Source organism: Eurytemora carolleeae, unplaced genomic scaffold (genome assembly GCF_000591075.1).
Source record: "Eurytemora carolleeae unplaced genomic scaffold, Eaff_2.0 scaffold1102, whole genome shotgun sequence".
Taxonomy (NCBI): domain Eukaryota; kingdom Metazoa; phylum Arthropoda; class Copepoda; order Calanoida; family Temoridae; genus Eurytemora; species Eurytemora carolleeae.
The window spans coordinates 98,027-109,495 of NW_019397205.1; the positions used below are offsets into that span (position 1 = coordinate 98,027).

The following is an 11,469-nucleotide window of genomic DNA, read 5'->3' on the forward strand; positions in this document are numbered from 1 at the left end:
TAATATTTTGTAAAATTTATTTCATTAAAATTGTCGTAGATACTAAGATTTGAATAACCTTGTTAATATTTTATACTTTGAATTTAAGACAAATTTCTCAATATCTCAGTTAACTCTTAAATACAAAAACGGCAGACCACATTTTGGAAATCTTAAAACCAGAACCATTTGATGCTACCGAACTAAACTATGTTGACAAGATTTTAGCTACATGTATCTCATTTCTGCTTACTCCAGGGCCCACGATCTACCAAAGTTCGTCTCTGAGTTGGACCCTGAACTTCACTTCAAACTTTTTAAAAGTTTAACTTATTTTTATAGAATGAACGACAGCCAGAATGAAAATTTGTTAGAGTGAATCCTTAAATATTAATATGAAGAGATTTTTTAATATCATGGAACTTTCTAGTTTTACAGAAGTCTCAAAATGTTTAAAGGTTCTAGAACGTTCTACACTAAATTATTTATAATAATTTGCAGGTTAGATAATATTTATTTATACGTTCAGAAAATCACTAAACCTCTTTAAAATTTATATCTGATTATTTATTTCTATATATTCAACCAAGAGAATAGAATATATACTAGAGGGGAATTTACAAGGAAAAAGTGTAAAACAGCCATTTTGTTGTACTGTTTCGAAACTGCAGCTGTACTTCACGTTTGTGCTATATAAACTTTTGGGCCCTGGAACATCATTTTATAGAAAAACTAAAATTAATATTAAAAGAAAACCAAATTATGAAATAGGCTGGTTTCATAATTGACCAATATCCCCTCTAATATATATTCTATTCTCTTTGTATTCAACACAAATAGTTAACATATAAACTCAAAAAGTATGGGTCTAAGAATTCTTTAGAGTTCATTTGAGACATATTAAACTTGTTAAAGATCTGCAAATCCTGAGTTTGACGACGTTCAAAATCGTACTTTTGGGTAAATACGTTCTCAGAATTTAATTTTTTTTGAAATTATTAAATAAAGACGACAAAAAATGTAAAAAAAATTTTGCTGTTAGCTAATTAGTTGTTTAGGTACAGGTTGAGAAAATAAAAATTAACTCTTTTCATCTAAAATTTTTATTAAAAAGACGACATTTGAAGAATTTGAAGAAATCTACGAACAAATTCATAGAAAATAAGAAATTCAATATAATGATGAAAAAGAAAATAATTTATTCTAACTTCGATTTATTGACAAATTTCTTTTGAGATATATGTTCCTACTTTAGAATTTTTAATATATTTTTCGCCGTCGTTATTTAATAATATAAAAAAACGATTCTGAAACGTACCCACCCAAATTCATGATTTTGAACGTCGACTTTGCGCTCAAACTCAGAAATTATACATTGTGGAAACTTTTTATATGTCTCAAATGAATCTTAAAGAATTAGTCCACAACACTTCTGTGCATACTCAGTTTAACTACCTTACATAGCCGGTCTGTCCCTTTAATTATTTTTTGAAATTTATTTTGTAAACATTTTTTCTATATAACTGGATATTGCAATATTTTTTTGACTGTTCACAAATTTTCAAATTTTTTAGCAGTTCCAAAAGTAGAGAATAAGAGCTTTGTAATGATGTATAATTTGCAATATTTGGACATCAAACATGGGGATTTAGAGGGGGGGGGGGGTTGAACAAATTGACCCCCCCCCATCGTATCCTGCATTTCAAGTACCCCAGCAGGGATAGGGTTTAGAAATTAGGTAAACTCAGTCAGATAAGAATAAAGCATAGTTTTCAAATTATTACAAAAAAGATTGTTGATGCAAAGTTTAAAAAAGAAAAGTTGCGACGGAAAATGTGAAACGATTAAACAATGACGACATGGCGGACTCTATAGAATACGTACAATTTCATCTTTTGAAATGAAAATCTTATGACACATAATTGTTAATATTTAGTTGGATAATATATTTGTTTAAGATGATAACAAATATAGTTCAGTTATCTTCTCAACATCACACCGCTCAGAGGTACTATTTTCCCATTTTTTAAATTCTAGAAAATATAAAAAATTATTTTCCTTCATCTATCTTTGTATGGTTCTCATTGTAATTTTCATAAATATTCTTAGAAATATTCAATTTATCATTATTTATCATTTGTGAAATAGATGAGTATTGAGTATATATGATTTAGGTAGGAGAAGATGAATTTTACTGAATGGTGTGGGGGAGAATTCTGGGATATTGATACAATATGGTATACTGATACTCCTAACTTTACACAGTGCTTCCAGAATACAGTGATAGGTTAGTATCCAGTATCCTTGATCCAGTATCTAGTATCTAATATTTATTATTTATAGTACACGTTGATTTAACGGTTCTGTCAATATTCCAGAAAGCTGTGACTTTAGATAACAATTTGACCCATTAAACACAATTTTTTAGCCTTTTTTCTAAAATACTTTTCTGTCGGCATATGTATTTTGAAGGAAAAAGCATGGAATAAACAAATCCGTAAGGTAAAAGATGGTTGAATTATAGACCAAAACACGTTTGATTTAAAATAGAAGAAACCGAATGCTCACTCTGGTTAGTCCGGGGTGAGTATCTAGTATCTAGTGTCGATCTAGTATCTAGTATGTATTATCCAGTGTATCTAGTATCTATACATATATCTAGTACCCATGGTATCTAGTACCCATGGTATCTAGTACCCATGGTATCTAGTACCCATGGTATCTAGTACCCATGGTATCTAGTATCTAGTATCAAGTATCTGGTATCTAGTATCAAGTATCTAGTATCTAGTATCAAGTATCTAGTATAATGTGGAACTAACATCAACTTTTTTACTCTACAGAGGTTTGGTCCGTCACTGAATTTTATATCTAGTATCTAGTGTCTAGTATCTAGTATCTAGTATCTATAGTACCTAGTATCTAGTATATAGTAAAAATTAGGTTTGAACTAGTATCTAACTAGAATCTAGTAGTATCTAGATTGTGTAGTTCAGTAACTGGAATCCAATATCTTTTACTTATTTAGCATCAAAAAAACTTTTAAAAAATCATTGTAATTTTTATTTCAGGATACTTGCCAGTTGTCGTCTTACTTTTCTTCTCATTTTTAGAGGTATTACATTTTCTAATTCGAGTTCTCCATTTTAATTAAAGAATTATATAGGGTGATTTAGCAAAAATTCAACAAATAAGACTTTTAGTGACAAAACTTTTATCGTTAAATACATACAATTTAAGCTTAAAGTCAATCATTAAAAATGTCTGAATTCTTTTATAACCTGGATATTTGTTGGGATTCTATAAAAAATGAACTCTATGCACCCTGTTCCTTGTCTATCGACTTCCCATATCGAGTCATTCCCACACACTCAAATTTTCTAACCCCTATATCTTTGCAACCTGATTTCTGTGATCTAAAATATTTCAATTTATTACTTTTATTAAATAAAATAACCTCAGTTTGAAAAATCAAAGGTTTGCACCATCAGGTTGCCAAGATATATAAATTAGAAATTTTGAGTTTTTGGCAAATACTTCTTTTTTTTGCATTTGGTTTAAATAATTATAAAAAAAAATAGACAAAGCCCGTATAAAACTGAACTCAAGAATAAAACTTAAAAGGACTGACGAGTGAATTTCTTTTTTCACTTAGCATGCCCAATTAACAACGAAAGCATTAAACCTTGGTTTGGAGAAAAAATGCTAAAAATATCCTTGTTTTTACTTCCGAAAATTTTTCATTTTAAATTGCGGTTTCTCCATAAAAGAGAATTGCGGATTTATACAGCAGAAGCATAAACAAATTAAATTGAGAGAATTCAACACTTTGTCAAAATAATCAGGCCAACATGTTTCCCATTTGAGCTCAAATATAGGTTGAGAGGAAACATTTGTGAATTTTGGATGCAACTTATAAAGAGGAAAATAATAATACTAGGTCAACAGAATTCCTTTTACTTTTCTGTCACACTTTACTTTGATAGACAACAAACAAATTAATTCTTTGATGTTAAAATCATAAAAAAACTTTTTAAAACGATGCCCATTGCCAAACTCCATTATAGCACAACTATATATACCTATATCTATTTAAACTAGAAATTCAAGGTGCTTCGCGCCCTCCTTTCTAGACTTAGTAGATGTATTAATTTAAAGTGTACAATAACCGGATAAAATTAGACCTATAATTTTTAACTGTTTGCTTACTAGAGAAAGACTAATCCTTATCCTAATTAAAATGTTTATGTAAACTTCTAACTTTATGCAAGCACAGAAAGCAAAATTGAGGCAAAGAAATCAGAATAATTAACAAAACATTCATTCCGCAGTTTTTTGCTGATTGGGACAAAATGAGCATATTTGAGAAGTAATAAAAATTCATTTAATCCAAAGTGATTAGTTTTGATTGGTTAAGGAAGTGAAAGAACCATTAAACAATTAATAAGATTGACCTAATTATTTATAACAAACACAAAAAAAGTTTTAAGATAATGATATGGCTAACCTATCATAAAGAACCTATAAGTAATGATTACCAAACCCTTTCATTATTTTTGTCTAATATAGATTGGGTGTCCATAGTCCTAAGAGAGAAAATAATGTTCTGGTTTTAAATTAAAATTTAACCATTTTCCTCCTCCATTCTCTGAAGTATAAAATAGAATTTTAGTGGTGTTTATTTTCTTGAAAAATCATTCATTCCCTCCCATCCCCTTTTGGAATATATTTTTCCCTATAGATATTTGTAATTTGTTTTGGGGTGTTATTTGCTTAATTGGAGATAACAAATGATTTTTAAAGTAACAAAAAGGATTATAAAACTTTCCATACAATTTCAAATGTTATATTTTTTCTCCCAGATCATCAAAATACTTGGAGAGGGGGGGGGGGTGTAATTCTTGAAAATATACCCCTGTCAAATTTCCATATTTGGCAGGTTTTATTACAGTAAAGGATAATAAAGTGAATATTAGGAGGATCTCCTTAAACATTTTAATAGGAGAAGAATGTTTCTAGCAGACTCCATATTTAAATTTTAAACATACTTCAAATATTTTTAATTTTATTCTATGCATTTTTTAGTTGGGTTCTAAAGTACATTGTTCTTACTAGAAACAGATGATTCATTTGGTGTCCTGTCCTGTCTTGCTGTGTCTATAGTCTTGCATGTGTACTGTATTGCTTACTCTAGCAGCAGATAAGTCAGTCTGGCACTTCAGATGAACCAAAGTTTTCAGTGGAAGTGGAAGTGGAAGTATCTACTTTATAATCCAGCGTAAAACAACTCTAACTGTTTTATAATGAAATGGAAGTTTTACACAGATTCCTTAAATTGGTTCAATGCAGGTTCTCAAAACTAATGATTTATAAATTTTATAGATTTTGGAGACATGGAGAAACTCAATTCCCCGGATACCTTTTACAGTTCTCAGCTGTTTGAAGGTAACAATATTTACATTAATATTAAACCTTATATTGTCGTAAACCATTAACCACAATATTCTCCCATTATTCCTTCATATTCAAATCTTCCTTTTTGTTTAATCTTTCTTATCCTTTTACCATTATTTTCATGGCTCTTAAAATTTCATATCATGTCTTATCATGTCTCTCAAATTGAAAAATGGCTTACTAAGTGTATCAAGATATTAGCATGAAAATCTATTATATTCCTTTAATTAGTATATTTCAATACTGAACCTAAGACATTCCAAAACTTAATCTATATAAAGACACCACTAAATCTGAAACTAAGCTGCAAAAAATAAGTACTGATGAATTTAGGACTAGTTTGATGAAGAAAATTGCTGAGAAATTTTAGCCTGAAAAGCCAAAAATAAATCCTCAAAAATTTTAAGATCAAATAAAACAAACATAATATTTTTAATCTCTTCATGTAAATGTCAATCCTAATGTTGTGGATGCATATAATGTTTACGGATCTCAATCTTAATCAGTAAAGTATGCCATTATTTAACCTGTATCCATAAAGATTTAAATTTTACAATATATATTTCCCATTTTCACTGCATTCCTTTCTTTCCCCCATTTTTAACAGACTTTTCTAATATTTTTTGCATCTGAATAATTCATAGCTTTCTTCCTCCAGGTGCACTTTAAGTAAAATTAATGTTTAAGTGCAAAAGAGTTAAGGTATAGTATGTTCATAAACTGAGTTTAACTCCTTCTTTAGAATTAATTTTGACAGTTCAGGGTCTAATTTTATCTGTGCACTTCTTTTCAATACAACCAATTATATTTTTTTAAAGATTTTACTGTAACCATCAATTTTTAGGTTATTGTTACCTTTCTGCTTATTGTCTGTTGTAGTATTCAAATCTATTTGAAGGTAATATATAGTTAATAAATTTTACAGAAAAGTAAGATGTATATTGTATACTAGCTGAAGTGCCCAGTGTTGCCTGTGGAAAAGAAAATTTAAAAAAAAAAGAAATGAAAAAAAATTTCAAATGTTTTAAGCCTTTAACACCCACCGGGCACCCATGAGTGTCCACAAAAAATTTCAGCCCATTTGGTCCAGCCGTTTGGCGAGCTATAGGCAACATATATATATAGATATATGAATGTCTTGTTTTATTATATAGAAGAAGAGGAAAGAAGAGCATAGCAAAAGATTTTTAACTGTTATTCTGCTCTGAGCAGTGAACAGTGATGATGGCAGTCCTACAGTCTTAAATTAGAAGATCTCAGCATTGTTTCCAATCAAAAAATTAAACTTATACAACCTTTGTCAGCTTAAATGACAATTATGCCGACCAAAGTATTAGCAGACTTCAAACAGCTTAAAAAAACGACAAATTCATTTTCTAAAATTTGTTTTGACCTTTGTAAAAAGTGTCCAGCTTGAAGCTTAGCACAGCTGATTTGAACTATGTTCAGGAGGATACAAGAACAGTAACAAGCTCAGACCCTGAGATTGTAAGAAACCTAGTAGAAGCATCAGCATATTTAATATCTCTATTCTATCTAGCATACTGTCATAGGTAAAATGTGCAATCTATTCATTTATTTTTTCTAGATAGGCATCATAAAAATAACAATATGATTTGTTTCAGGCAAGGTTGTTCAACTTCGGGGGCACTGTTTTTAACCTTTTTTGTGGATTCTCTCTGTAAAGGGATTCTCTTCAGATCAGAGCTCTTACGCTTCCAAGATGACAAATCAGATGAAGAGATGGGTAAAATCCTGCTGGCCTTTTCAGTTCTAGTTGGATCAGTATTCATGTTCTTTCTAAACTGCTGGGCAGATTCAATTTCTGATCCAGACTATAAGAAAGTTGAAAACCCTTGTCCTCAGTATTCTGCATCATTCTTCAACAAACTGATCTTTTCCTGGTGTACTCCACTCATAATCAAAGGATATAAAAACCCTCTTACTCCAGATTTACTCTGGGACCTTTTACCAAGCTTCAGATCAGAAGTTGTTACCAAAGATTTTGAAAAGCACTATCTTACCAAGAGTGAAATTTTTGCTCAACCAAAGTTTACAACAAAAGAATCCGAATCAATGACAGTTCTCAAGTCCAGTAGATCTGTTCTGCCAGCATTAGTGAAAACTTTTGGATGGTCTTTTTTCACAAGTTCTGTTTTGAAACTTATCTCTGATATGTTGAGTTTATCTACTCCCACTATTATGAAAATGATGATTAGTTTTGCAGATTCTCATGGCACTGAAGAGGAACAAGAAGCTTGGAAAGGATACTTTTATGGAATTTTATTATTTTTCACAGTCCTTCTTCAAAGTCTGTTTTTAAATAGTTACTTTCAAATGGTAATGCTGATTGCCCTTAAGATGAGAACAACTTTAATTGCAGCAATCTACAAAAAGTCTTTAAAAGTGTCACAATCATCAAAAAAAGAGAGTTCTGTTGGAGAGATTGTTAATCTCATGTCAGTGGATGTACAAAGGTTCATGGATGTTCTGCCATACCTAAACATGCTGTGGTCTGCTCCTCTTCAGATTTGTATCTCTGGATATTTTATGTATGTTGAGTTGCAAGAAGCAACATTTGTTGGTATGGGATTACTAGTTATTACCATGCCAGCAAACTTCTTATTGGGTAGATTTATTAGGAAGTACCAACTTCAACAAATGAAACTAAAAGATCACAGAATCAAGGCAATGAATGAAATATTAAGTGGAATGAAAGTGCTAAAGCTGTATGCATGGGAAGAATCATTCATTGCACAAGTTCTAGAAACCAGAGGGAAAGAAATAGCTGTTCAGAAGAAAGCCGCATATCTAAATGCAGTAATGTCTCTCTTCTGGACTGTTGCTCCCTTTGTTGTAGGTCTTGGGGCATTTGCATACTATGTTTTAGTTGGAAATACATTGACTGCACAAGCAGCTTTTGTCACACTCTCTTACCTGAATATAATGAGAATGCCTCTAGCTATGCTGCCCATGATGATGGTTTTCCTAATTCAGTGCAATGTCTCCTTGAAGCGTATTAACAAGTTCATGAACAATGATGAGCTAGATCCATTTGCAGTTCAACATGAGGAGAGTGATTCAGCAGTCACAATTAAAAATGGCACTTTTAAGTGGGACCCAGAAACCCCAGAGGTTCTTAGAAACATTACATTTGACATTCCAAAAGGGGCTTTAACTGCAGTTGTTGGAACAGTTGGATCAGGAAAATCTTCTCTACTTTCAGCAATTCTAGGCGAACTTCATAAAATTGAAGGAAGTGTAAACACTGTTGGAAAGATTGCTTATGTTCCCCAACAAGCCTGGATTCAGAATAGTACTCTGAAAGAAAACATAACATTTTGTGAAGCCAATGATGAGGAAAGATACCAAAGTGTGATTGAAGATTGTGCATTAACAACTGATCTGGAAATTCTTCCAGCTGGAGATAAAACTGAAATAGGAGAAAAGGGGATAAATCTGTCAGGCGGACAGAAGCAAAGAGTAAGCCTTGCCAGAGCAGTTTACAGTAAAGCAGATTTATATCTACTTGATGACCCACTTTCTGCAGTTGATTCCCATGTTGGTAAGCATATCTTTGAGCATGTTGTTGGTCCAAATGGGTGCTTAAAGAACACAACTAGAGTTCTGGTTACTCATGGAATAACATTTTTACCCCATACAGATCACATTATTGTCCTAACAGATGGAAAGGTTACTGAACAAGGATCATATGAAGACCTGTTACAGAAGAATGGTGACTTTGCCAAATTTTTGATAGAATATATGAATGATGATGCTAACAGTGAGGTGGCTGATGAAGTAAAAGAACAATTAAAGAATACAATGGGTGTAAAAGAATTACAGTCACAAGTTTCTAGAAAAGACAGTGTTTCAAACTATGGATCTGAATCAGATTCTCCAAGCTTAAAAAAAGATGATGGAGAAAACTTGAAACAGCCTGTAGGAGAAAAGAAGCCAGTGTCTTCATCCGGGACAAAACTCATTGAGAAGGAGGCTGTTGAAACTGGAAGTGTGAAATCAAAGGTTTACTTTTACTATTTCAAAGCAATTGGACTTGGTGGTACACTAGCCTGTGTTTTTTTTCAAGCACTATTTACAGGCTCTAGCATCTTTGGCAATTATTGGCTAAACCTTTGGTCTCAGGATAAGTTTGAAAAAGGGAAAGAGTTTTACCTCAGTATCTATGGCGCTATTGGAGCACTGCAAGCAATAGCAACACTTTTTCTTATGATGATATTTGGCTTAACTTCACTAAATGCTTCTAAGATATTGCATCGTAATATGCTCCTAAGAATAATGAAGAGTCCAATGTCATTTTTTGACACTACTCCCCTGGGCAGAATTGTTAATAGATTTGCCAAGGATGTTGATGTTTGTGACAACACACTCCCTCAAAACATGAGATCATGGTTGGGTACCTTTGCTAACTTCTTTGCAACCATGATTTCCATTCTAATGATCATTCCTCTGATCATCATAGTTTTTATTCCAGCAACTATAATTTTTGTCATTATCCAAACGTTATATGTCAACAGCTCAAGACAGTTGAAGAGATTAGAATCTGTATCAAGATCACCAATTTATTCACATTTTGGGGAAACTATTACTGGTGCTCCAACAATTAGAGCATTTGGTAGACAAAAAGAGTTTATAAGTCAATCAGATTCTAAGGTAGACTATAACCAAGTCAGTTACTTCCCTAGCGTTATTGCCAATCGTTGGATTGCTGTTCGACTTGAAGGAATTGGAAACTTCATTACCTTTGGATCTGCAATGTTCTGCATTTTACAACAAGGAACAATTAACCAAGGAGATGTGGGATTTGTTATTAGCTACTCCTTGTCCATAACACAGGTGCTCAACTGGTTGGTTAGAATGACTGCAGATGTGGAGACAAATATTGTTGGAGTTGAGAGAATAATGGAGTATGCTGAGCTTCCCCTAGAGGCTCCATGGATTGATCAGAAGAGACCAGAAAGCAATTGGCCCCAGAGAGGAGATGTTACACTAAAGAATGTAGGGATCCGTTATAGAGATGGTCTTGATCTGGTTATTCATGGCATTAATTGCAGAATGGAAGGTGGTCAGAAAATTGGTATTGTTGGGAGAACAGGTGCAGGAAAGTCATCTTTAACAGTGGCACTCTTTAGAATAGTAGAAACTGCAATTGGAAGCATTGAAATTGATGATTTGGATATTTCCAAAATAGGGCTGCATGACCTTAGGAGAAAACTGACTATCATACCTCAAGATCCAGTATTGTTTTCTGGAACCCTAAGAATGAATCTTGATCCTTTCAATAGTTATAGTGACTTTGATATCTGGAATGCTTTGTCGTTATCCAACCTGGAAAAGTTTGTTAAAGAGCTTGATAAAGGTCTTCTCTTTGAAGTAAGTGAAGGTGGAGAAAACCTGAGTGTCGGGCAACGTCAGCTTGTATGCTTAGCCAGAGCCCTTCTACGGAAGACTAAAGTTCTTATCCTTGATGAAGCTACAGCTGCTGTTGATTTAGAAACTGATGATCTAATCCAGAAAACCATTAGAACAGAGTTTGCTGATTGCACTGTATTGACGATAGCTCACAGAATAAATACCATACTTGACTATGATAAAATCATGGTTCTAGACAAAGGGGAACTTGTTGAGTATGATTCACCAGATACCCTATTGAAGAACAATGATAGTATGTTCTATGGTCTTGCTAAAGATGCTGGGCTGACCCGGGAGGAAGATAATGATAAGATATGAGCATATCTAAAATACCGCCATTCACACAATCTTTGTAAACTGTATAATGCATAAAATAAAGTAGATATTCCAATTATTAATTTCATTTTTTTTCTAAAATTTGAAGAGGTTATTAATCAATTCATTATTTGAAATAATTTGGCATCAAAACATTTTTAAAAAAAATTGTATGTTGGGTTCACCTAAATCAGAATTTAGTCCTTTTAACGATTTAATAAACTATTAATCTATATATAAATTTGGCTTGTCTGTTTGTCTGTTTGTCTGTCTGTATCCAATAAACGT

The 11,469-nt window shown here is 32.3% G+C and overlaps 1 protein-coding gene across 1 annotated transcript; it reads left to right on the plus strand.

Annotated features, from left to right (window-relative positions):
- Nucleotides 1-1,902: 1,902 nt before the first annotated feature.
- Nucleotides 1,903-11,264, plus strand: LOC111712719 (multidrug resistance-associated protein 1). Its single transcript, XM_023487420.1, has 7 exons — nucleotides 1,903-1,987; nucleotides 2,154-2,266; nucleotides 3,051-3,094; nucleotides 5,362-5,424; nucleotides 6,278-6,331; nucleotides 6,883-6,986; nucleotides 7,059-11,264. Exons 2-7 carry the CDS (start codon nucleotides 2,164-2,166, stop codon nucleotides 11,182-11,184), a joined length of 4,494 nt encoding a protein of 1,497 aa, XP_023343188.1. The 5' UTR covers nucleotides 1,903-1,987; nucleotides 2,154-2,163; the 3' UTR covers nucleotides 11,185-11,264.
- The last annotated feature ends 205 nt before the right edge of the window (nucleotides 11,265-11,469 follow it).